The following is a 26,310-nucleotide window of genomic DNA, read 5'->3' on the forward strand; positions in this document are numbered from 1 at the left end:
GCGTCTTTTAGGTTCAGGCGATGCTGCCAGTGTGACGTATAATCTAGTGGACGGGACGCTCCTTCAACAACAACAGCTAGTCAGACACCTCGGTAGCTTTCTAGCAAACACAGCTACAACATTCACCCGCTTTACACTGTTTTGGTGTATATTAGTCGCTGTGTATTAAACACACTTCTGTCGTATGTACTTGTTGGCCCATTTAATTATATATTCACGTTGTTTGTCAGCTAGCTGGTTTGCTAAGTTAGCTTAGAACTAGGCTAGTCGCTAATGCTAGCTAGCTAACATCTCCGACCATGAGTTCATTAAGCTACTCTCCTCCTACTAAAGAAGAGGTCTGCTGGATGGAGAAAGAAGCTCTCGTTAAAGAGGAAGAGAAAGATGTTACAATACAAAAACATGTAGAGACTGTTACCGTGAAAGAAGAAGAGAAAGACGTTACAGTGAAAGAAGAGGAAGACGCGTTCAGAGTGAAAGAGGAGGAGGATGTTACAATAAAAGAAGATGAGGAAGAGAAAGAGGAGAGAGCAGTTTTTGGAGTGAAAGAGGAGGCGGGGGAGATGATTGTCACATTGAAAGAGGAGAAGGAGGAAGAAGAGGAGGTTGGAGATCTGTTTAACACCAGTAAGTACCGTCTCTGCAGTCGTTGAACCAATATGCAGTAAAGGGGTTCTACACTTTAATGTTGTTCTGTAGGAATGGCTGAAACTACACTGTAACGTGTAGAACATCAAGAGTGGACCATCAACAAAACATTAACAATTGATCAAATGCATCTAATGACAATGCCTGAAATACTGTAGTCCTCAATATCTCCTATTAGATTAGCCCAATATGTAGTCTTAAAGGGGCAATCAATAGTTGTTACATCCATTTTGGGGCTTATACATTAATGATATGTACCCATTGTTTCTTGAAGAATTCACTTATAAATGCCTCATGATTTTAGTTCAACTGTTGTACCCCATCAGAACCCAAAATATAAGCTTATATTATCTCCAATGTTTATCAGTAAATATAAACGAACACTGTATATCCTCAAAACATGGTTAAAACTATAATGTTGGTATCATGGATGGTTGCATTTCTCCAGCCCCATCCCTCAGCTTTTTACCGAAACGGGCAGGGAGTACGCTTTGTTATTGTTTCTATTGCTGATTGCTGTCCCCGTTACTCCTCAAGGTCCAATGACTGTATGTTATTTTCAGGGGTAGACTGGCTCTGGCAGCTAAAATAGTCAAATATTCCATCTAAATGTGAATCGATTCTCAACGGACAGGGAGTACGCTTTGTTATTGTTTCTACTCCTGATTCTCTGCCCCCCCGTTACTCCTCAAAATAATTTCACATAATACTTTCATATCACATAACAATTATTTCACACAATACTTTCATATCACATCAAAATAATTTCACACAATACTTTCATATCACATCTAAATAGGTAACCAGTCTGTATAGATAGATAGCTAAGTGAATTAAATATCACCAGCTACCTAACTTCATATTAGCTATCTTGATGTATTTATCACTGTAAAAAACTAACTCCAAATGCATTTGTAGGTAGCTAGTTAACAGCCATGGAGGAGGGTGAAAGGATAGCAGCCCCAACTGTCAGTGAGAGAGGAGGCTATTCTGGATAGGGCAGGTACTTTTGTGTAGTTCCTGTCCCTAGACGTGAGGACGGAGATAATAGTAACATCATATTCAGTGTGGTGTAATTTGACTATAATGAAGTGTGTTTCTTGTGAGGTTTTCTGTCCTCAGATAAAGAGCTCTATGAAAGCCAGTCTACATATGAAGAGGTCCCAATGAAGAGCAGTGGTTCTCAGTCCTGGGGACTCAAAGAGGCACATTGTTGTTTTTGCCTCAGCACTGCACAGCTGATTCAAATGATCAACTCATCATCAAGCTTCAAGTGGTATTTATGTATTCATTTGTGATGTCATCCTTGATATGATCCTGTTATTGTCACATGCTACACATGTGCATATGTGTGCCCATGCATCTATCAATCCAATGTTATCATGATTTGTTATCAGGGATATTATACTTTAGTAATCCACAATGACCTGGTGATGTAACAGTCTAATAATTACATTGTCTTCCATATTCCTACAGATACCTTGTAACTGGAGATTCCTTCAAAACGATTGCCTACAGGTACCGTGTAGGGCACTGCAAGGTTGGGTGACCAGGGTCATCTGGGACTGCCTCCTGGAGGAATTCAGATGTGTGAAGGCTACCTGTGTCCTGCGTAACTTCATGAGGATGGACACGAGGACCAGGAGGGGATCTGCAGCTCGCCCCCGGGGCCCAGAGGAGGAGTCTGCTGCTCTGCAGGATGTTTCAAGGATGGGGTCCAACAACGCAGCAAGAGAGGCAATCCGTGTGCAGGAGATCTTCACCTCCTACTTCTTCAAAGAGGGTGCTGTTCCCTGGCAACACCATAGACTACACTATGCTCAACCAAAGGCTCTTTTAAGAGGGTGCTGTTCCCTGGCAACACCATAGACTACACTATGCACAACCAAAGGCTCTTTAAGAGGGTGCTGTTCCCTGGCAACACCATAGACTACACTATGCACAACCAAAGGCTCTTTTAAGAGCCATCCACATTACAATAAGAGTATTCTTCCATTTACTTAGCTATGTCAACTGCAGTTATTTAATTCACAGTTTCTCTCCCTTTGATTTCTACTTCTCAGGTGAGGGTGCTGTTTGGGTAAGGGTGTGATGTCTGTGCAAAAATAAAACAGGCTGTTTTAAATCACTCATATTGAAAAAATGTAGAACAATTAGACACCCTATAACCCACACCTACACACTCATGTATCAATCTGATTGATGGATTGTGTTGTGCAGTAAGCAGGCTCAGGTGTATAACTGTGGCTCCTTCCACCTTCAAAGAATAGGCAAGAGGGCCAACCATGGAGAATAGTAAGACACTTCATTATTTCTATAACTACGCTATATTTGTTTGTCCTTGTGGGTCCTTTCATCTTTTTCAGCATAACGTACTCTGCAGCCACTTAGTGTGGTGTGGACACCAGGTGAGGCCACACACAGATTCCTATTGAACACTGTGGCTTTAACTACCTTATTTTCTCAATAACAGTCTCTCTCCTTCACTTCATCCCTCTCTCCCCTTCTCCCTAAGTCCTCTAGGTTATATCAGCTGTGTCGGTGAACCCCTCCTGCATCTGAACTGGCTACATAGAGGGCACAGCATGATCAGAGGTGAGAGGTCACATGGTCAGGACAACAGGAAGTATTATTAAAGAGATGCTTTACATTGAAATACAGATAGATGCAGTAGTCCCAGAGTTAATGATCCCAGGTCAGTTTATATTATACAGGAAGTATTATTAAAGAGATGCTTTACATTGAAATACAGATAGATGTAGTAGTCCCAGATTTACTGATCCAAGGTCAGTTTTGCATTTCACCTCCTGATTGATGACTAACAATGTTAGAATAAAAACACAAGGCTTAAACATGCTCTCTCTCTCCATCTGTCTCTCGTCTGCAGATATGTTTTGATGTGAGAGGATGCCAACCCCCAGTCACATCATCGCCACCTCACCCTCTTTTAAGATAACCTTTAGGCCGACTAGAGACAATATTATGTAATTGTGATGAACTGAGAGAATATTTATGTAGCACTGTGATTCATTAGTCATGTGCTGCCTTCCCTGCTCCTATGTGCTTACCTCTTTCCCTTTCTGTCTTTTACACCTCTCTCTCCACCTCTTTCTTCCTCTGTTTTTATAATTCACAACAGATGTGCATTGCAGGACAGATTGAACTTGTATTTATAACACTTGGATAATGAGCTTTTCAATCAAGCGTTTCACATTCTCTACTGGTTGAAATAAAGTGTAATGTGATGAAATACTCCACCTATCCTGTGTTTATCAGATCAATGCAGATGAAGGGCATTAGATGTTGAGATGAACCGGTGTTAAGAGTATTTACATGATGCATAGGAAGTGTAGTGTTCTGTTTTTAACATTATGTTTCTGTATATATGAATTAACTAGTTAAATCCTGTTTCTAGTCTATTAGTTACAATGTGTAACCATTGATGTCCCAGAACCAAGATTGGTAAACACTGTTGAAGTGTAGAATTGTAATACATCCATGCAGACACAGCGTCATTCAAAGACTGGAATTTGATACTCCTGGTATTGGATATGACTGAAAAATAATCTCAAAGACATTCATACCTAAACTGCACCTTTATTTGCCAAGGTAGAGTACATGATCAGTGAATATATTAAATGTACAGGCTACAATGTGGGGATCTCATGCATGGTAATAACTACATGTATACAATAACTACTTGCATTATTGGCACAACATGATATTATATTCTACTCAATCCATAGGCTTCATTAATGTCATTCAGGCTGTTTTGAAGTTGATACAACTGGCTATGATAGCTGAGGTTCATAGCTAGGTTCTGAACTAATATGTATACCAAACGTTTGGGTCCATACACAGATCGGCTAGCTAGCTAGCTACACATCCATGGGTATACAGGGATTTTAATCATCAACTGCACAATAAGCAAGAACATAGCTAGCTACGTGATTTCATCTATCTGCATGGCAAATATCATCAAGGCAAGCTTACAAAATTGTGCAGTAAATTCTTCAGCTAGCTAGATTCTATACATCCACTGTTTCCCAAAACGACAGTCTGGTTTGCTGGTTGTTTCAGGGGTCCCTAAAACAACCAGAATTACAATTTCATACTCATGTCACAACACCCATAAAGCTAGCTGGCTAATGTTAGCTAGTCAGCTAGCTGGCTAAATCACGATTTTCGTAAATGAACTATGATTTAAAAAATGCATAATCGTTTGTCTCTACATGAACTAACATTCCTGTCAACTGTACATGTTTTTGCATGATTGGTTATGACGTTATAATCCCTTAAATTTGCTTCCATCCTAGTATTTCTGTCCGCCATCTTTGATTCAGTTCTGTGTAGGGGTTCACCTCTCTCCTAGTATTTCTGTCAGCCATCTTTGATTCAGTTCAGTTCTGTGTAGGGGTTCCCCTCTCTCCTAGTATTTCTGTCCGCCATCTTTGCTGAAGAAAGTATAACAGTCACTAGTGCAGCAGCAGCCACCCCCGCTCCTAGTGCCGGCCCAGGAAAATGTTTAAGATGCGATGGAACGGTTGACGAAAATAAGAAATCACAGAAAAGATATATTGACTGATTTTAAATTATTTAGGGAGGGGGGCTAATTAATATTTTAGGACTAGCTATGTTCCTGATTCCTACCTACTTTTGTCTGAAAATGTAATTTACATTTTACTCAACTGCGTTACCCACTCCATTTAGCAGATGGCGGTCTGCGACTTTAAGGCAATGCTGCTACTGTGACGTATAATCTAGTGGACGGAACGCTTCTTTCAACAGCAGCAAAAGTAATTCAGCCACCTCGGTAGCTTGCTAGTCAAAATAGACCAACCAATAAAGCTCTTTCGACGCTTTAGTGTATATTAACCACTGTATTTTAAACCCACTTCTGTCGTCTAGTTAGTTATCCTTTTTAATTTAATAATTTTCATATTTACGGTATTGTTTTCATTCATCTAGCGGGCTGGTTAAGTTAGCATTAGCCTAGCTAGCTAACATCTCCAACCATGAGGTCACTAAGCTATTCTCTTGTTAATGAAGAGGAGGACTGCTGGACGGAGAAAGAAGCTCTCGTCAAAGAGGAGGAGGAAGAGGAGGATGTCACAGTAAAACAAGAATTAGAGGGTGAGGCTGTTACAGTTAAACAAGAAGTAGAGGATGAGACTGTTACAGTGAAAGAAGAAGAGAAAGACGTTTCAGTGAAAGAAGAGGAAGACGCGTTCAAAGAGGAGGAGGATTTTACAGTAAAAGAAGAGGTGGATGCTTTTGGGGTGAAAGAGGAGGAGGGGGAGATGACTGTCAGATCGAAAAAGGAGGAGGAGGAAACTGGATATCTGGGCCCGGTTTCCCAAACGCATCTTAAGGCATCCAATGGTTCTAAGGATGAACTTAGCCATAATATGGTTTTGAGAGACCGTTCCCTGATTAACACAAGTAAGTACTGTCTTAAAAACAGAGACACAAACTCTGCAGTTGTTTACATTTACATTTACATTTACATTTAAGTCATTTAGCAGACGCTCTTATCCAGAGCGACTTACAAATTGGTGCATTCACCTTATGACATCCAGTGGAACAGCCACTTTACAATAGTGCATCTAGATCTTTTAAGGGGGGGGGGGGGGGCAGAAGGATTGCTTTATCCTAGGTATTCCTTGAAGAGGTGGGGTTTCAGGTGTCTCCGGAAGGTGGTGATTGACTCCGCTGTCCTGGCGTCGTGAGGGAGTTTGTTCCACCATTGGGGTGCCAGAGCAGCGAACAGTTTTGACTGGGCTGAGCGGGAACTGTACTTCCTCAGTGGTAGGGAGGCGAGCAGGCCAGAGGTGGATGAACGCAGTGCCCTTGTTTGGGTGTAGGGCCTGATCAGAGCCTGAAGGTACTGAGGTGCCGTTCCCCTCACAGCTCCGTAGGCAAGCACCATGGTCTTGTAGCGGATGCGAGCTTCAACTGGAAGCCAGTGGAGAGAGCGGAGGAGCGGGGTGACGTGAGAGAACTTGGGAAGGTTGAACACCAGCCGGGCTGCGGCGTTCTGGATGAGTTGTAGGGGTTTAATGGCACAGGCAGGGAGCCCAGCCAACAGCGAGTTGCAGTAATCCAGACGGGAGATGACAAGTGCCTGGATTAGGACCTGCGCCGCTTCCTGTGTGAGGCAGGGTCGTACTCTGCGGATGTTGTAGAGCATGAACCTACAGGAACGGGCCACCGCCTTGATGTTGGTGGAGAACGACAGGGTGTTGTCCAGGATCACGCCAAGGTTCTTAGCGCTCTGGGAGGAGGACACAATGGAGTTGTCAACCGTGATGGCGAGATCATGGAACGGACAGTCCTTCCCCGGGAGGAAGAGCAGCTCCGTCTTGCCGAGGTTCAGCTTGAGGTGGTGATCCGTCATCCACACTGATATGTCTGCCAGACATGCAGAGATGCGATTCGCCACCTGGTCATCAGAAGGGGGAAAGGAGAAGATTAATTGTGTGTCGTCTGCATAGCAATGATAGGAGAGACCATGTGAGGTTATGACAGAGCCAAGTGACTTGGTGTATAGCGAGAATAGGAGAGGGCCTAGAACAGAGCCCTGGGGGACACCAGTGGTGAGAGCGCGTGGTGAGGAGACAGATTCTCGCCACGCCACCTGGTAGGAGCGACCTGTCAGGTAGGACGCAATCCAAGCGTGGGCCGCGCCGGAGATGCCCAACTCGGAGAGGGTGGAGAGGAGGATCTGATGGTTCACAGTATCGAAGGCAGCCGATAGGTCTAGAAGGATGAGAGCAGAGGAGAGAGAGTTAGCTTTAGCAGTGCGGAGCGCCTCCGTGATACAGAGAAGAGCAGTCTCAGTTGAGTGACTAGTCTTGAAACCTGACTGATTTGGATCAAGAAGGTCATTCTGAGAGAGATAGCAGGAGAGCTGGCCAAGGACGGCACGTTCAAGAGTTTTGGAGAGAAAAGAAAGAAGGGATACTGGTCTGTAGTTGTTGACATCGGAGGGATCGAGTGTAGGTTTTTTCAGAAGGGGTGCAACTCTCGCTCTCTTGAAGACGGAAGGGACGTAGCCAGCGGTCAAGGATGAGTTGATGAGCGAGGTGAGGTAAGGTAGAAGGTCTCCGGAAATGGTCTGGAGAAGAGAGGAGGGGATAGGGTCAAGCGGGCAGGTTGTTGGGCGGCCGGCCGTCACAAGACGCGAGATTTCATCTGGAGAGAGAGGGGAGAAAGAGGTCAAAGCACAGGGTTGGGCAGTGTGAGCAGAACCAGCGGTGTCGTTTGACTTAGCAAACGAGGATCGGATGTCGTCGACCTTCTTTTCAAAATGGTTGACGAAGTCGTCTGCAGAGAGGGAGGAGGGGGGGGGGGGGGGGGGAGGATTCAGGAGGGAGGAGAAGGTGGCAAAGAGCTTCCTAGGGTTAGAGGCAGATGCTTGGAATTTAGAGTGGTAGAAAGTGGCTTTAGCAGCAGAGACAGAAGAGGAAAATGTAGAGAGGAGGGAGTGAAAGGATGCCAGGTCCGCAGGGAGGCGAGTTTTCCTCCATTTCCGCTCGGCTGCCCGGAGCCCTGTTCTGTGAGCTCGCAATGAGTCGTCGAGCCACGGAGCGGGAGGGGAGGACCGAGCCGGCCTGGAGGATAGGGGACATAGAGAGTCAAAGGATGCAGAAAGGGAGGAGAGGAGGGTTGAGGAGGCAGAATCAGGAGATAGGTTGGAGAAGGTTTGGGCAGAGGGAAGAGATGATAGGATGGAAGAGGAGAGAGTAGCGGGGGAGAGAGAGCGGAGGTTGGGACGGCGCGATACCATCCGAGTAGGGGCAGTGTGGGAAGTGTTGGATGAGAGCGAGAGGGAAAAGGATACAAGGTAGTGGTCGGAGACTTGGAGGGGAGTTGCAATGAGGTTAGTGGAAGAACAGCATCTAGTAAAGATGAGGTCAAGCGTATTGCCTGCCTTGTGAGTAGGGGGGGAAGGTGAGAGGGTGAGGTCAAAAGAGGAGAGGAGTGGAAAGAAGGAGGCAGAGAGGAATGAGTCAAAGGTAGACATGGGGAGGTTAAAGTCACCCAGAACTGTGAGAGGTGAGCCGTCCTCAGGAAAGGAGCTTATCAAGGCATCAAGCTCATTGATGAACTCTCCAAGGGAACCTGGAGGGCGATAAATGATAAGGATGTTAAGCTTGAAAGGGCTGGTAACTGTGACAGCATGGAATTCAAAGGAGGCGATAGACAGATGGGTAAGGGGAGAAAGAGAGAATGACCACTTGGGAGAGATGAGGATCCCGGTGCCACCACCCCGCTGACCAGAAGGTCTCGGGGTGTGCGAGAACACGTGGGCAGACGAAGAGAGAGCAGTAGGAGTAGCAGTGTTATCTGTGGTGAGCCATGTTTCCGTCAGTGCCAGGAAGTCGAGGGACTGGAGGGACGCATAGGCTGAGATGAGCTCTGCCTTGTTGGCCGCAGATCGGCAGTTCCAGAGGCTACCGGAGACCTGGAACTCCACGTGGGTCGTGCGGGCTGGGACCACCAGGTTAGGGTGGGCGCGGCCACGCGGTGTGAAGCGTTTGTATGGTCTGTGCAGAGAGGAGAGAACAGGGATAGACAGACACATGGTTGACAGGCTACAGAAGAGGCTACGCTAATGCAAAGGAGATTAGAATGACAAGTGGGCTACACGTCTCGAATGTTCAGAAAGTTAAGCTTATGTTGCAAAAAAATAAAAATAAAATACAAGATCTTATTGACTAAAATGATATAGTACTGCTGGCTGGTGAAGTAGCCTGGCTAGCAGTGGCTACGTTGTTGAAAGTGAAGCTGGCTAGGTAACCTCGACAATTTCACTAAATTTCTCTAAACTACACAATTATCATGGATACAAGGACAGCAAAGACAACTAGCTAACACTACGCTAATCAAGTCGTTCCGTTGTAATGTAAGTTTCTACAGTGCTGCTATTCGGTAGAAGTTGGCTAGCTAGCAGTGTTGGCTAGGTAGGAGGACGGCAGCGCGGCAGGCGAAAAATAGCTGGCTAGCTAACCGATAATTACTCAAAGCTACACAATTATCTTAGATAAAAAGATAGCAAAGAAAACTATGTAGCTAGCTAACACTACACAAGTCAAGTCGTTCCGTTGTAATGTAATCGTTTCTACAGTGCTGCTAATCGGTGGCTAGCTGGCTAGCTAGCAGGGTTGACTACGTTACGTTACGTTACGTTAGGGCGAGAATACCTGGCTAGCGAACCTTGATAACTACACAATTATCACCGATACAAAGACGGCTATGTAGCCAGCTAAGTAGCTAGCTAAGATCGAACAAATACAAATCAAAGATAGCAAAGACAACTGTGTAGTCAGCCAACACTACACTGATCAAGTCGTTCCGTTGTAATGCACTCGTTTCTACAATGCTGCTATTCGGTGGCAAGCTGGCTAGCTAGCAGTGTTGGCTACGTTGCGTTACGTTAGGGCGAAAATAGCTGGCTGGCGAACCTCAATAACTACACAATTATGTTTGATGCAAAGACGGCTATGTAGCTAGCTAAGATCAAACAAATCAAACCGTTGTACTGTAGTGAAAATGAAAATCAGACCGTTGTACTATAATGAAATGTAATGAAAAGTTTATACTACTATTCGGTAGACGGTGGACGTTTGCTGGCTGCTGGGCAGATAGCAGTGTGGACTACGATAGACGACGGAATACGTTAATTACGCAATTATCTTTTATACACAGACGGCTAAGTAGCTAGCTAAGAAGAAATTGCTAAGGTTAGACAAATTAAACCGTTGTACTATAATGAAATGTAATGAAAATGAAATGAAAAGTTATACTACCTGCAGAGCGAATGCAAATGCGACCGCTCGCTCCAAACCGGATGTTCACATGTTGTTGAACTGATGTTTCATTTTTTTTATTTCACCTTTATTTAACCTGTTATGGCTGCACGCTGAATATTGAAAAAACTGGAAAATGTGTGCACATTTTCAAACGGCCTCCTAAGAAACTTTTTATTTTCCAATATGCATATATTTACTACTGTTGGATAGATAACAGTCTGTAGTTTCTAAAAAGGTTTGAATTGTTTCTCTAAGTCGAACAGAAATATTTTTACAGCCATTTTCCCAGCCGAATTGAGTTTCCCAAAATGCGATGTGTCTCTTTAAGACCTTGTCTATAAAAGGTCATTACACTTAGGACCGTAGAAACACGTCATACGCCTTCATCTGGATGTAATGCGGAAGTGAGAATTGAAAGGAGTCGAATATCTCGTCCCTGGACTGAATAACAGAACTTCTTGTGAGACCTGCGCAGTTAAAATAAAAATCCGGGCGCGAAGGATAATTTGATCTCGGCTTCTGGAACAAGGTAGATAACGTTGAATATGATGCCTGACTACGATATTATTTGCTACATGTCACAAAATCATCCTAAAGTATGTTTTTTCAATATACTTTAATTATATTATTGCAATTTATTCTGGACTTTAGATGTGAAACGACGGAAGAATTTTTTGAAGAAACGCTTTCTGGCGCAGCAATGCTACCGTGCTAGCTAACCAAAGAGGGAAATCATTCGTTCTGGAAACCAACTAAAGACTCTACTGGACATTGGACCCCGTTACAACATTCTGATGGAGTACCAAGAAAGATAAGACCCAATTTGGGATGCTTTTTCATATATATGTCGAACTGTTGAATGCTAACTCTGCTAACTATGCTAGGCTAGCGCTTGACTAGAATCAATGCTGCCTTATGCTAGCTTATGATGTTAGCTAATATAACGATATATTGTGTTTTCGCTGTAAAACACTTCAAAAATCGGAAATGTTGTCTGTATTCACAAGATATCTGTCTTTCATTAGTTATCCACCATATGTTTTTCTGAAATGTTTTATGAGGTGTAATTAGTAGCCGACGTTGGTGTATGTATTTTCTCTGGCTACTCCCGGCTGGATTCAGACTGTAGCTATGTATTAGCATTTTTGGGTAGCATCAATGTAAAACTGATTTATAGCTAAAATATGCACTTTTTATGAACAAAACATAGATTTATTGTGTAACATGTTATATGACTGTAATCTGAGGTCGTTTTTTCTGGGCTCTTTAGGTTGGTTTTAGTTTATTTCGGTTGGTTGTGCATGCTACTTCAATCATAATTCATACTTCATAATCATAATTCATACGTGTCTGTCCACTTTTGTATTTGGTGGTGAGCTAACATAAATATATGTGGTGTTTTCTCTGTAAAACATTTAAAAAATCGGACATGTTGGCTGGATTGACAAGATGTTTATCTTTCAAATGCTGTATTGGACTTGTTAATGTGTAAAAGTTAAATATTTTTAAAAAATAGATTTTGAATTTCGCGCTCTGCAGGGGTGTCATTTTCGGTCCGAGGTCGGGCTTGCACGCCAAACAGGTTAACCAGGTGGCTATGATGTCATAATGATAGTTTAACCAGGTGACCATGATGTCATAATGATAGTTTAACCAGGTGGCCATGATGTCATAATGATAGTTTAACCAGGTAGGCCATGATGTCATAATGATAGTTTAACCAGGTAGGCCATGATGTCATAATGATAGTTTAACCAGGTAGGCCATGATGTCATAATGATAGTTTAACCAGGTAGGCCAGTTGAGAACACGTTCTCATTTACAACTGCGACCTGGCCAAGATAAAGCAAAGCAGTGTGACACAGACAACAACACAGAGTTACACATGGAATAACATGGAATAAACAATAAACAAGCCAATAACACAATAAACAAGTCAATGACACAGTAGAAAAAAAGAAAGTCTATATATAGTGTGTGCAAAAGTTATGAGGAGGTAGGCAATAAATAGGCCATAGTAGCGAAGAATTACAATTTAGCAGATTAACACTGGAGTGATAAATGAGCAGATGATGATGTGCAAGTAGAGATACTGGTGTGCAAAAGAGCAGAAAAGTAAATAAAAACAGTTTGGGGATGAGGTAGGTAGATTGGGTGGGCTATTTACAGAGGACTATGTACAGCTGCAGCGATCGGTTAGCTGCTCAGATAGCTGATGTTTAAAGTTGGTAAGGGAAATATAAGTCTCCAGCTTCAGCGATTTTTGAAATTTGTTCCAGTCATTGGCAGCAGACGACTGGAAGGATGTATGGTGGTAAAGGGGAAATCTGCAATTGCTACATCCATATTTGGACTTTTAAATTATTTATTTATAGCCATTGATTCTTGAAGAATATAACACATGCCTCATGAGCTTAGTTCAACTGTTGTACCCCATCAGAACCCAGAATAAGTTTTTTTACTCCAATGTTTAGAAACAATGTAAATCAACACTGTATAGCCTCAACATGGTTAAAACTATAATGTTGATATCATGGATGGTCAGTCCTTTCATCCATAGGTCTGTCTATGAATTTGAAAGTAGTTACATTTCTCCACCCTGATCCATCATCTTATTAGCAAAACAGTGGTGGAATTACAGCTTTGTTATTGGTTGATTGATTCTTGTGTGGCTTTTTTAAAGGGACAACCTAGGATTTAAACAGCAACAAAATGGCTGCCCAGAGACTTGGTTTGGTAAACAGCTGAGGGATGGGGGCTGGAGAAATGTAACCACTCTCAAATTCATAGAGAAAGCTATTGTATCAACCGTAATCCAACACCTAGCGACCTCGTCAAGTAGTTCAGACATCTTGGCATAACAGTTACAAGGTGTTGGCTTGACAGTCGCTGGACCCAGGTTTGAGTTCAGCTCAGGGAAACCCCCTGAATTCACTACACTATGAATACAAGGACTGGCCATCCATGATGTCATAATGATAGTTTAACCAGGTTTCTAGGCTATATAGTATATTCTAGAATTCATCCATGATGTCATAATGATAGTTTAACCAGGTTTCTAGTATATATAGTATATTCTAGAATTCATCCATGATGTCATAATGATAGTTTAACCAGGTTTCTAGGCTATTTTGTATATTCTAGAATTCATCCATGATGTCATAATGATAGTTTAACCAGGTTTCTAGGATATATAGTATATTCTAGAATTCATCCATGATGTCATAATGATAGTTTAACCAGGTTTCTGGGATATATAGTATATTCTAGAATTCATCCGTGATGTCATAATTATAGTTGAACCGGTTTCTAGGCTATATAGTATATTCTAGAATTGCCAGTGTAGATTTCCTGTAGGGTCAAATTGTTAGAGTTGTTGATAAATCATTGTATAATTTTCAGCCAATTTATTTTCTTGCCATTACATCAATATAGCCCAACCAGAAGAGAATAAACTCTTCCTGAACCAACTCCTGCTGTCCTTCATACATTCTGACGTTGCTGGTAATCGGCTACACAAGCAGTCAGCAACCTACATTTGGAGTGCAAATGTATCTTACCATTTCTACTGATCTGGTGCCAGTTATGATTTTCATATGTTCATTTTACTGGAACAGTTTCATTTAATTTATAATAGTATCTCAAAATCATTGTCTGTGATTAATCTACATTCTATCTAAATGAAAATTATACAAATCTAAAAGTAACTTTTATTGCCATTGCCAACTATGTAAAAAATAGCCTACATAAAGCCAACAAATAAAAACATTGTAAATAACTGTCCTATAAATCACATGGCCTGTCTATAACGAACTTGCAACATTGTATAAAATATTCTGGGCCCTCAGTTTCCTGTGCCTGTGAGTTCTCGACCGACACAGCTATAAGCTATTTGTGAAAGGGATAAGAAGTAATCAGGTGTTTTGACATTTCCACTGGATCAGCGCATTACGTTTTTCCCTTTTGTGCCGAATGATTATCGAAAAGGTGAGAGCTGGAAATATTTTTCAAATACTTTGAGGAGTTATTCTCATTTGCAATTGATTTTGATTAGACTTTGTTTACTTGCTGTTTGAGGTGAGAAAAAATGTGCTTTGAGAGGCTCCACAACTCATTAGTGGTGCAGCGTTAAGACAATCAGAAATACTATCAGACATCCCCAAATGGGCACATTTATAGATCTACATTTGTGCTCAGGACAGGTAGACTAGTCCTACTTCTATATGTGTTGTCGGGTAGACTAGTACTACTTCTATATGTGTTGTCAGGTAGACTAGTCCTACCTCTATTTGTGTGCAAATTAATTACCATGTCCTTACACAGCTCTCTGGTCCTGGCCATTGTGGAGAGGTTGGAGTCTGTTTGATTGAGTGTGTGGACAGGTGTCTTTTTGTACAGGTAACGAGTTCAAACAGGTGCAGTTAATACAGGTAATGAGTGGAGAACAGGAGGGCTTCTTAAAGAAAAACTAACAGGTCTGTGAGAGCCGGAATTCTTACTGGTTGGTAGGTGATCAAATACTTATGTCATGCAATAAAATGCAAATTAATTACTTAATCATACAACGTGATTTTCTGGATTTTTGTTTTAGATTCCGTCACTCACAGTTGAAGTGTACCTATGATAAAAATTACAGACCTCTACATGCTTTGTAAGTAGGAAAACCTGCAATATCGACAGTGTATCAAATACTTGTTCTTCCCACTGTATATATTTTTTTAAATGTTGCTGACACCCCTCCCCAGAGGTGTCTCATTATTGTGATTAATTGCTGATTCCTACCTGTAGCTCACTATGAGGTGTCTAGTGATAAAGGTTAAGGCAAGGCTTTCGACTCTGTCAATCACCACATTCTTATCGGCAGACTCAACAGCCTTGGTTTCTCAAATGACTGCCTCGCCTGCTTCACCAACTACTTCTCAGATAGAGTTCAGTGTGTCAAATCGGAGGGCCTGTTGTCCAGACCTCTGGCAGTCTCTATGGGGGTGCCACAGGGTTCAATTCTCGGGCCGACTCTTTTCTCTGTATATATCAATGATGTCGCTCTTGCTGCGGGTGATTCTCTGATCCACCTCTACGCAGACGACACCATTCTGTATACATCTGGCCCTTCTGTGGACACTGTGTTAACCTGTTTGGGCTGCACGCTGAATATTGAAAAAACTGGAAAATGTGTGCACATTTTCAAACGGCCTCCTAAGAAACTTTTTATTTTCCAATATGCATATATTTACTACTGTTGGATAGATAACAGTCTGTAGTTTCTAAAAAGGTTTGAATTGTTTCTCTAAGTCGAACAGAAATATTTTTACAGCCATTTTCCCAGCCGAATTGAGTTTCCCAAAATGCGATGTGTCTCTTTAAGACCTTCTCTATAAAAGGCCATTTGACTTATGACCATAGGGACACGTCAGAGGCGTTCGCCAGACTGTAATGCGGAAGTGAGAATTGAAAGGAGTCGAATATCTCTTCCCTGGACTGAATAACAGAACTTCTTGTGAGACCTGCGCAGTTAAAATAAAAATCCGGGCGCGAAGGATAATTTGATCTCGGCTTCTGGAACAAGGTAGATAACGTTGAATATGATGCCTGACTACGATATTATTTGCTACATGTCACAAAATCATCCTAAAGTGTGTTTTTTCAATATACTTTAATTATATTATTGCAATTTATTCTGGACTTTAGATGTGAAACGACGGAAGAATTTTTTGAAGAAACGCTTTCTGGCGCAGCAATGCTACCGTGCTAGCTAACCAAAGAGGGAAATCATTCGTTCTGGAACCCAACTAAAGACTCTACTGGACATTGGACCCCGTTACAACATTCTGATGGAGTACCAAGAAAGATAAGACCCAATTTGGGATGCTTTTTCATATATATGTCGAACTGTTGAATGCTAACTCTGCTAACTATGCTAGGCTAGCGCTTGACTAGAATCAATGCTGCCTTATGCTAGCTTATGATGTTAGCTAATATAACGATATATTGTGTTTTCGCTGTAAAACACTTCAAAAATCGGAAATGTTGTCTGTATTCACAAGATATCTGTCTTTCATTAGTTATCCACCATATGTTTTTCTGAAATGTTTTATGAGGTGTAATTAGTAGCCGACGTTGGTGTATGTATTTTCTCTGGCTACTCCCGGCTGGATTCAGACTGTAGCTATGTATTAGCATTTTTGGGTAGCATCAATGTAAAACTGATTTATAGCTAAAATATGCACTTTTTATGAACAAAACATAGATTTATTGTGTAACATGTTATATGACTGTCATCTGAGGTCGTTTTTTCTGGGCTCTTTAGGTTGGTTTTAGTTTATTTCGGTTGGTTGTGCATGCTACTTCAATCATAATTCATACTTCATAATCATAATTCATACGTGTCTGTCCACTTTTGTATTTGGTGGTGAGCTAACATAAATATATGTGGTGTTTTCTCTGTAAAACATTTAAAAAATCGGACATGTTGGCTGGATTGACAAGATGTTTATCTTTCAAATGCTGTATTGGACTTGTTAATGTGTAAAAGTTAAATATTTTTAAAAAATAGATTTTGAATTTCGCGCTCTGCAGGGGTGTCATTTTCGGTCCGAGGTCGGGCTTGCACCCCAAACAGGTTAACAAACCTCCAAATGAGCTTCAATGTCATACAACTCTCCTTCCGTGGCCTCCAACTGCTCTTAAACGCTAGTAAAACTAAATGCTCTTCAACCGATCGCTGCCCTCATCCGCCCGACTAGCATCACTACTCTGGACGGTTCTGACTTAGAATATGTGGACAACTACAATTACCTAGGTGTCTGGTTAGACTGTAAACTCTCCTTCCAGACTCACATTAAACATCTCCAATCCCAAATTAAATCTAGAATCTGCTTCCTATTTCGCAACAAAGACTCCTAAACTCACGCTGCCAAACATACCCTCGTAAAACTGACTATCCTGCCGATACTTTACTTCCGTGATGTCATTTACAAAATAGCCTCCAACACTCTACTCAGCGAACTGGATGCAGTCTATCACAGTACCATCCGTTTTGTCACCAAAGCCCCATGTACTACCCACCACTGCGACCTGTATGCTCTCGTTGGCTGGTCCTCGCTACATATTCATCGCTAAACCCACTGGCTCCAGGTCATCTATAAGTCTTTGCTAGGTAACGCTCCGCCTTAACTCAGCTCACTGGTCACCATAGCAACACCCACCCATAGCATGGCCTGGTTATTGCCTTACCTCCTTACTCCATCACACTGTATATAGATTTTTATATTGTGTTATTGACTGTACTTTTGTTTATCCCATGTGTAACTCTGTGTTGTTTTTTTGTTGCACTGCTTTGCTTTATCTTGGTCAGGTCGCAGTTGTGAATGAGAACTTGTTCTCAACTGGCCACCTGGTTAAATAAAGGTGGGGGGAAAATGTAATTAAAAATTCATTTAAAAAAATCATAACTTTATTGACTATGAAAAGCCAATTGACATTTATTCCTGATTATTATTTGACCATGCTTGTCACTTATGAACATTTTGAACATCTTGGCCATGTTCTGTTATAATCTCCACCCGGCACAGCCAGAAGAGGACTGGCCACCCCTCATAGCCTGGTTCCTCTAGGTTTCTTTTGGCCTTTCTAGGGAGTTTTTCCTAGACACCGTGCTTCTACACCTGCATTGCTTGCTGTTTGGGATTTTAGGCTGGGTTTCTGTACAGAACTTCGAGATATTAGCTGATGTACGAAGGGCTATATAAAATAAACTTGATTGATTGATTGATTGACAACACCCAAATAGATACTGTCATTAACGCGATTCTTCAATAATTAAACATATTTCTTAATACTGTAGCAAACATTATATTACACAGGACATTCAAAGTAGTGTGAAATGCACTCCCCTGAGTTTTCCCCCATTCACATTCAGAATACACTGTGAAAAACTGAAATCTTTGCTCACCATTTAAGATATACTACATCCATAACTGTCGGTTTCCTCATTAGCTGTGAGGAGTTTCTACAACCAACGTCCCACTTCTCAGCTATCTTTATTTACATCAAACTAAACTAACTGCTATCTTGAAATATTGAAAAAGTGTTTTTAAAAAGCTCAGGCTGATACCCTACCTGAGCGACAAGGTGAGTCTTTTCTCCCTGACCTGGTGGTCAGAATACCAGTCTCCCAGTCTGCTCCAGCCCAGGTCAGAATACCAGTCTCCCAGTCTGCTCCAGCCCAGGTCAGAATACCATTCTCCCAGTCTGCTCCAGCCCAGGTCAGAATACCAGCCTCTCAGTCTGCTCCAGCCCAGGTCAGCCAACCAGCCTCTCAGTCTGCTCCAACACAGTGTACTCCAGCCCAGGTCAGAATACCATTCTCCCAGTCTGCTCCAGCCCAGGTCAGAATACCAGCCTCCCAGTCTGCTCCAGCCCAGGTCAGAATACCAGCCTCCCAGTCTGCTCCAGCCCAGGTCAGAATACCAGCCTCCCAGTCTGCTCCACCCAGATAGTCACCCACAACTACAATCCTTATTGATTCAAATGGGAAGTTCTTAGGGAGGGAGAGGGAGTGAAAAGGTAGAGAGGCGGAGAGAGGGAGTGAAAAGGGAGAGAGGCGGAGAGAGGGAGTGAAAAGGGAGAGAGGCGGGGAGAGGGAGTGAAAAGGGAGAGAGGCGGAGAGAGGGAGTGAAAATGGAGAGAGGCGGAGAGAGGGAGTGAAAAGGGAGAGAGGCGGAGAGAGGGAGTGAAAAGGGAGAGAGGCGGAGAGAGGGAGTGAAAAGGGAGAGAGAGGCGGAGAGAGGGGAGTGAAAAGGTAGAGAGGGAGTGAAAAGGGAGAGAGGCGGAGAGAGGGAGTGAAAAGGGAGAGAGGCGGAGAGAGGGGAGTGAAAAGGGAGAGAGGCGGAGGGGAGTGAAAAGGGAGAGAGGCGGAGAAAGGGCAGAATACCTGACCACTGTGACTGACCCAAACTTAAGGAAAGCTTTGACTATGTACAGACTCAGTGAGCATAAAGGTCAAATGTGTGATTTCATGAACTGGTACATACAAGAAAACCAGGTTTTAAAGTTCTGTTCAATAGCCATCCCATCATTACAAAACATTTGAAAGGCTAAGTCTATCATCTCCTGAGAAGTGGTAACTATTCACATGAACTTTTCAGAGGTTTGGTGCCCCCTGGTGGCTGAACCCGAGATCAATGAGAGATCTTGTCAGAAACAATGACACAGTCCCACTTCTCAGCTATCTTTATTTACATCAAACTAAACTAACTGCTATCTTGAATTGTTGAAAAAGTGTTTTTAAATAGCTCAGGCTGATACCCTACCTGAGCGAAAAACTGGCACTTTAAAGGAGTCTAATTTTGTCAAAAATGCAAAAATTATAAAAATTTCAACTCACGGGTACATTAATAGACCAAACACAAACATCTGTCATCTCGAAATGTCCTAAAAAGGTTCTAAACGGGCCCCCTGGGTCTACACCTGGAGAGCAGATGGGCACATCTGCACCAGAGCTGAAATTTCAACTGGAGAGCAGATACTTCAACTCGACAGAGGTCAGAGTGAGGCTCTTCTCCCTGACCTGGTGGTTCTAATGACCTGGTGGTTCTAATGACCTGGTGGTTCTAATGAAAGTTAAGGGTGGGCAGTCAACAAGTTTTGCGTTTAGCAAGTGCGTTGCCATGGATCACAATTTATTTTGACTGCACGTTTTTCCGTATTGGAGATGAGTTTTTGGGGGGCTCGTTCCAAGGGGACGAGAGTTCTAGAAGCAAGTGAGTTTTAGGAAGACGAGAGTTCTAGAAGCTAGTGAGTTTTAGGAAGACGAGAGTTCTAGAAGCGAAACTTTTTTTTCTTGTTTTTAATTGTTGACATACTTGTCCAACAAAAATATAGGATATATTTGTTGTCTAAAGGGGGAAGGTGTTACAGGCTTTGGTTTGCTTTGGTTTTTCCATTTATGTTTTGAGGTTGGATTTTAACACGTCAGCACGTATAGCTCGTTAGCACGCAGGGTGCATTGATTGGTGTCACCTCGTTAGTCAGTATGTGTTACACCTGTGCTGGCTTGTCCATCTCGTTAGTGGGAAGGTGTTTCACCTGAGCTGGTCCAGGTTCTATTTAAGAGTGTCTGGCCCAGTGCTCCAATTGTCTTGATAGATGTGGAGAGGCAACACCTTTAGTTGCTCCACCTTTTTGGTTTGCTTCCTGTCTTTAAGTTTGGTGTGGGTTTTTCTTTTGTTTGCCTCTTCTTGGCAGATTTAGTGGGTCTCATGGTGGGTGACTTATGTCCCAGTTGTTGTTACTAGTCAACTTTCAGTGGACACAGAGAGCAAAACTGCAACATTATGTTATAATACTTTTATTGGATCAAATGGTTGTTTTATGCAACAGAATAGAGGGTTCTTAGAACTATTGTGTCTGTGTGTTCTACTGAGGATGGGCCTCTGGGAGAAAACACCGACAGGAGATTTACAATGTCTTTTGGGTGATAAAACCTAAAGAGACCGCATTCCAGAGCATGAGTTAATGTTTCTGTTCTATATGGTACCAGGGAGAGACCCTGGTCTCTACACAAAGAGTACTGTTTTTACAGCAGATACTGTTTGCTGAGTATTATAAGTATATTTCATACAAATCTTAACCTTGTGACCCGTTCTAAACATCTGTTGTTGGTCATGTAGGTTGAAAAGGGTGCACCTTGGCTGTAAAATACCTTTGTATCGTGGCTCTCAACGAATCATCTGGGGGTGATTTGTCGACCAGCCATCATTATCGTAGAGCACTAAATTGATTCACTTTATATTTGTGTGTTGTATTGACCTGCTCCCTTATTAATAAGTGAATAAATATTTAGATTTAACTCTGACTTGTGTGATAAGTTTGTCTCCATTTGATATTAAAGAAAATAACCACATTTGGCGATGGGGATGTTAATCTTCACTTGGTGACCGCTCCTGACGACCTGGGTAAATGGTGCACCAGGGATCCCTCAAACTTGGGATCTCAGGGAGACCACATCACACTTTGGGAACGGAGCAGATGGACCCACCTTTGATCTGAGAGGCAGTGAGCCGAGTCGATACAAAATCTCAAACTTTTTTTTTTTTTTTTTTTTAAAGAGGTGAGGGAATATCCACTTAGTTATGTTAGGAAGTTAACCATCTTTATGACCGGCCCTGGTAACTTCACCCCAACTTCTCTTCTCCCCAGAACACAGTAACTTAATAACAACATAAGTGTTTATCTGACATTTAAGGGAAAATTTAAAAAAAATACAGCCCTAGCAGAGCCCCAAGTCCCATGGGGACGTCCTCGAGGGCGTGGATGTTCTCCCCATCAAAGGCCAGCGGGATTTCACTCTCATGGTGAAATGGATTTTCGCCGATGTGCAGTAAAGGAGTGAAGAGTGGTGAAATCTGTGTCAACAAAAGTAAGAAAAGATGAATACACATACAATTAACAAAGAACATAACAAATGTTCAGCTGTAGTTTTATATCAGCATGCACACCTATGTTTATGAAGAAACAGATGATTGGAGCATAGGCATACCTTGTCACGGACATAAAGGCCACTCGGGTCCCCATTGAAGAGGTTGGGCAAGAGCAGAATCGCTGCTGTGGTCTCCAGTCCTAGTAAAGTAAAGCAATGATCTTACTACACTTGATCATTTTATTAAAAATACATTAGAGAAAGGGAAGGAATAAGAGCAGATACCTCTTCTGTATTGTCCTTCAGGGACTGTCAACATAGCAGGATGATGTCCTCACCCCTGCCTCGCCTCTCGACCTCTGATAGTTCTTGAATTCTCTTTTTGTCTATATCCATTCCATGGACTTGATTCATTTCTGACAAGATCTGAAAAGATCATTTGCACACATTTGAATGCTAATAGATTTCAGTTTGTATTGACTGCTATGTAGGTTAAATGTACACTTCAAATGCAGCTGTCCTACAACAGATCTGTACCTTCTTCTTGATCCCAATTGCATTGTGTCCATGTTCTGTCCTATAAGAATTTCAAAGGAAGAGAAAATGTGTCAAAGAATAGTCTTACAAGCATTTAAATATATATATTAAATAAATATTGAAAGATAAATGGCATCGACATACAATGTAATGTAAAATAGAAGAACATATTGGAGAAGCACTAGCCAATACAGTACTGCCATACAGTAACAGTACTGCCATACAGTAACAGTACTGCCATACAGTAACAGTACTGCCATACAGTAACAATACTGCCATACAGGCCTAATATCACATTTCAAGATATCTTTGTACACAAATTGTTCTATATTTTATCAGGCTGACTTGAAAGATTATACGCAACATTTTGCTGCGTGGCAATACTGTGTTTGGATTCTGAAGGGCATTTATACAAAAGAGGTAGTCTAGACACTGTATTAATACCATTATGCATTTGATTCCCATCTACAGCTACCATCTAAGATACTAATTTCCCTCCACAAGGGGGCGGACATGTAACGTTTCCAAAATGGGATAGTATTGTCCATGTAACGTTTCCAAAATGGGATAGTATTGTCCATGTAACGTTTCCTAAATGGGATAGTATTGTCCATGTAACGTTTCCTAAATGGGATAGTATTGTCCATGTAACGTTTCCAAAATGGGATAGTATTGTCCATGTAACGTTTCCAAAATGGGATAGTATTGTCCATGTAACGTTTCCAAAATGGGATAGTACTGTCCATGTAACGTTTCCAAAATGGGATAGTATTGTCCATGTAACGTTTCCAAAATGCGAAAGTATTGTATATGTGACGTTTCCAAAATGGGATAGTATTGTCCATGTAACGTTATGCCCCCTTGTGAGTTAATAGTATTGCATGCTGTAGCAGACTATATAAAGAGGAAGACCTCCATTGACGATTCAGTTCGTTGTAACATCTCGTCTGGACAGGTCAACGTCCTTAGTTAGTTAGTTAACGTTAGCTAGTTCATTATCACAAAAGTGAGAACTGCTCTAGATTGGAAACTTCCGTTAATGAGTGTAAAGCCATGTTGGCTTTTTGGAAACGATATTCAATATATGGGAAAGAATATAGTTGAGGGAAATAATCCAAACCTAGTTGTGCCTAGTTAGGACATAACGTTAGCTAGCTAGATAACGGTACTGTACTGTAGCTCAAACAACGCCGACGGTCAAACCCGGCTTTCTAATATTTACGGTAATTAGCTATAGTAACGTTATGGAAGATATTCACAGAAAACCATCATTGTCTTCGTTATTCATTATTAGTATGTTATATTATTATTATATAAATTATTTCGAGACATTTTCAGAGCCAAACATCAACCCAACTTAACCTTTTTAAACTTGTTGTCGCATCCAAACTTGTCACCATCGTTTTCAGTTGTAATTGCGAAGTTCCCGGAAGAAGTCCAGCAACAACGGAGGTTCATCGATGAACCCACCTTGTAACAAGTTCTTTGAAGAACCTTTTGGGGCTGTTTTTCATTGACCAAGAACCCTACGGTTCTTAGGGGATCTGACAACAACTCCAGTTGAACCCTTCATTTTTAGAGTTGTAGTCGGCTCTATTTACTCTCAGATTCAAAACATGCTGGTTAGCATCAACGATCAAGTCAGCTGCTGCTGCTCCAATACAGTATGAGGTGAGACGGTGAACTGATGTTGAACTGGGCAGTCAGCTGCTGCTGCTCCAATACAGTATGAGGTGAGACGGTGAACTGACGTTGAACCGGGCAGTCAGCTGCTGCTGCTCCAATACAGTAGGAGGTGAGACGGTGAACTGACGTTGAACCGGGCAGTCAGCTGCTGCTGCTCCAATACAGTATGAGGTGATACGGTGAACTGATGTTGAACTGGGCAGTCAGTCATTCATTCTGTACTATGAGTCTATCAAATCAAATTGTATTAGTCACATGCGCCGAATACAACAGGTGTAGTGAAAAGAGAACTCGAAAATAAGTTGTTGAAATTGTAGGGTACCAGCTATAGGTGAGCATCATCTGTATATAGGTTTTATTCTTTATCTAAAAAGCCCCACCTCGTCTGCCCGTCTCCATTCCAAGCTTTTAACAGGGAGTGTCTGTCTCCCCAGTGTCTTGCTCGGCTCAGAGTACTCTCACGCCTTCCTGCCCATATCTGAATCTCCCTTCCCTCCCGGATGTATCTGTTCTCTTTTCATGTCTCATCCATGTATTTATTATTTATCATCACTTCGGATGGGGCCACAGTGTCTCCTGACCGCTCCTGTCTCAGCCTCCAGTATTTATGCTGCAGTAGTTTGTGTCGGGGGGCTAGGGTCAGTTGGTTATACCTGGAGTACTTCTCCTGTCTTATCCAGTGTCCTGTGTGAATTTAAGTATGCTTTCTCTAATTCTCTCGTTCTCTCTTTCTTTCTCTCTCTGAGAACCTGAGCCCTAGGACCATACGTCAGGACTACCGGGCATGACGACTCCCTGCTGCCCCCAGTCCGCCTGGCCTTGCTGCTATTCCAGTTTCAACGGTTCTGCCTGCGGTTACGGAACCCCTACCTGTCCCAGACCTGCTGTTTTCAACTCTTAATGATCGGCTATGAAAAGCCAACAGATTTATTCCTGATTATTATTTGACCATGCTTGTCATTTATGAACATTTTGAAAATCTTGGCTCTCTCTAATTTTCTCCTTCTCTCTTTCTTTCTCTCGGAGGACCTGAGCCCTGGGACCATACGTCGGGACTGCCGGGCATGATGACTCCTTGCTGTCCCAGTCCGCCTGGCCTTGCTGTTGTTCTGCCTGCGGTTATGGAACCCCTACCTGTCCCAGACCTGTTGTTTTTCAACTCTTAATGATCGGCTATGAAAAGCCAACTGAATATTATTCATGATTATTATTTGACCATGCTTGTCACCTATGAACATTTTTGAACATTTCTAGGGAGTTTTTCCTAGCCACCGTGCTTCTACACCTGCATTGCTTGCTGTTTGTTTTTTTTTGCTGGGTTTCTGTACAGCACTTCGAGACATTAGCTGATGTACGAAGGGCTATATAAAATAAACTTGATTGATTGATTGATTGACAACACCCAAATAGATACTGTCATTAACGCGATTCTTCAATAATTAAACATATTTCTTAATACTGTAGCAAACATTATATTAAACAGGACATTCAAACGAGCCTTACAATTATAATCCAAAGTAGTGTGAAATGCACTCCCCTGAGTTTTCCCCCATTCACATTCAGAATACACCGAAAAACTGAAATCTTTGCTCACCATTTAAGATATACTACATCCATAACTGTCGGTTTCCTCATTAGCAGGGAGGAGTTTCTACAACCAAATTGCATGTGCATCGCCCTCGTGCCGCAATTGTATTAAACACAGAAAGGGGCCTATATTAGAGACCAAAAGACGTCTGGCACACTGCTTAGAGTTTCAACAACATGAATAACTTATTTCTACTCTACAATCATCGATGTTACTACTAAAATATGACTATTCTTGCTCATTTTAAGACAATTGTCAAATAATTTTAACATTCATTACAGATGTCAATTGTTGTACAACATCATGGCTATGCTGTTGGCATCACCTTTTACAGTGGATTTCCACTGTTGTGGTCCTTTAATCATCTGACTTTGTTGTTCACACAGGAGAGATACGGGACTATCGTGGATCCTCTGTGGAGCCTCAACAACCTCATGATGCTGAAGAGGCAGAGAAGAGTCTCTCCAGATCAGAACACCTCAAGAAACACCAGCAGAGATCCACAGGGAAGAGAACTCACTGCTGCTCTGACTGTGGGAAGAGATTCACCTCATCAGGCATTAAAATTCATCAGAGAATCCACACAGGAGAGAAACCTTATAGCTGTGGTCAATGTG

At 42.1% G+C, this 26,310-nt stretch overlaps 1 protein-coding gene across 5 annotated transcripts; it reads left to right on the top strand.

The window, feature by feature from the left end:
• Positions 1-26,306, top strand: LOC129846401 (glutamic acid-rich protein-like). Of its 5 annotated transcripts, none has more exons than XR_008758249.1 (6): positions 1-627; positions 1,756-1,924; positions 2,125-2,943; positions 3,172-3,243; positions 3,536-6,090; positions 26,080-26,306. XR_008758249.1 is itself a non-coding variant. In XM_055914331.1 (3 exons), the coding sequence occupies exons 1-3, from the start codon at positions 300-302 to the stop codon at positions 3,544-3,546; spliced, it is 411 nt and encodes a 136-aa protein (XP_055770306.1). In that variant the 5' UTR covers positions 2-299; the 3' UTR covers positions 3,547-4,963. The 5 variants fall into 5 exon arrangements, 1 of the variants encoding a protein (XP_055770306.1); XR_008758248.1 differs by having other exon boundaries at positions 2-627; positions 3,164-3,243; XR_008758247.1 differs by having other exon boundaries at positions 4-627; positions 2,125-3,056.
• The last annotated feature ends 4 nt before the right edge of the window (positions 26,307-26,310 follow it).

Source organism: Salvelinus fontinalis, unplaced genomic scaffold (assembly GCF_029448725.1).
Source record: "Salvelinus fontinalis isolate EN_2023a unplaced genomic scaffold, ASM2944872v1 scaffold_0525, whole genome shotgun sequence".
Classification (NCBI taxonomy): domain Eukaryota; kingdom Metazoa; phylum Chordata; class Actinopteri; order Salmoniformes; family Salmonidae; genus Salvelinus; species Salvelinus fontinalis.

What these genes read in the sequence shown, in the direction of transcription:
- LOC129846401 (XM_055914331.1), top strand. Translation starts at nt 300, where the DNA reads ATGAGTTCATTAAGCTACTCTCCTCCTACTAAAGAAGAGGTCTGCTGG. An exon ending in TGGAGATCTGTTTAACACCA is followed by an intron (nt 628 to 3,171) that starts GTAAGTACCGTC and finishes TAAGTCCTCTAG; the next exon opens with GTTATATCAGCTGTGTCGGT.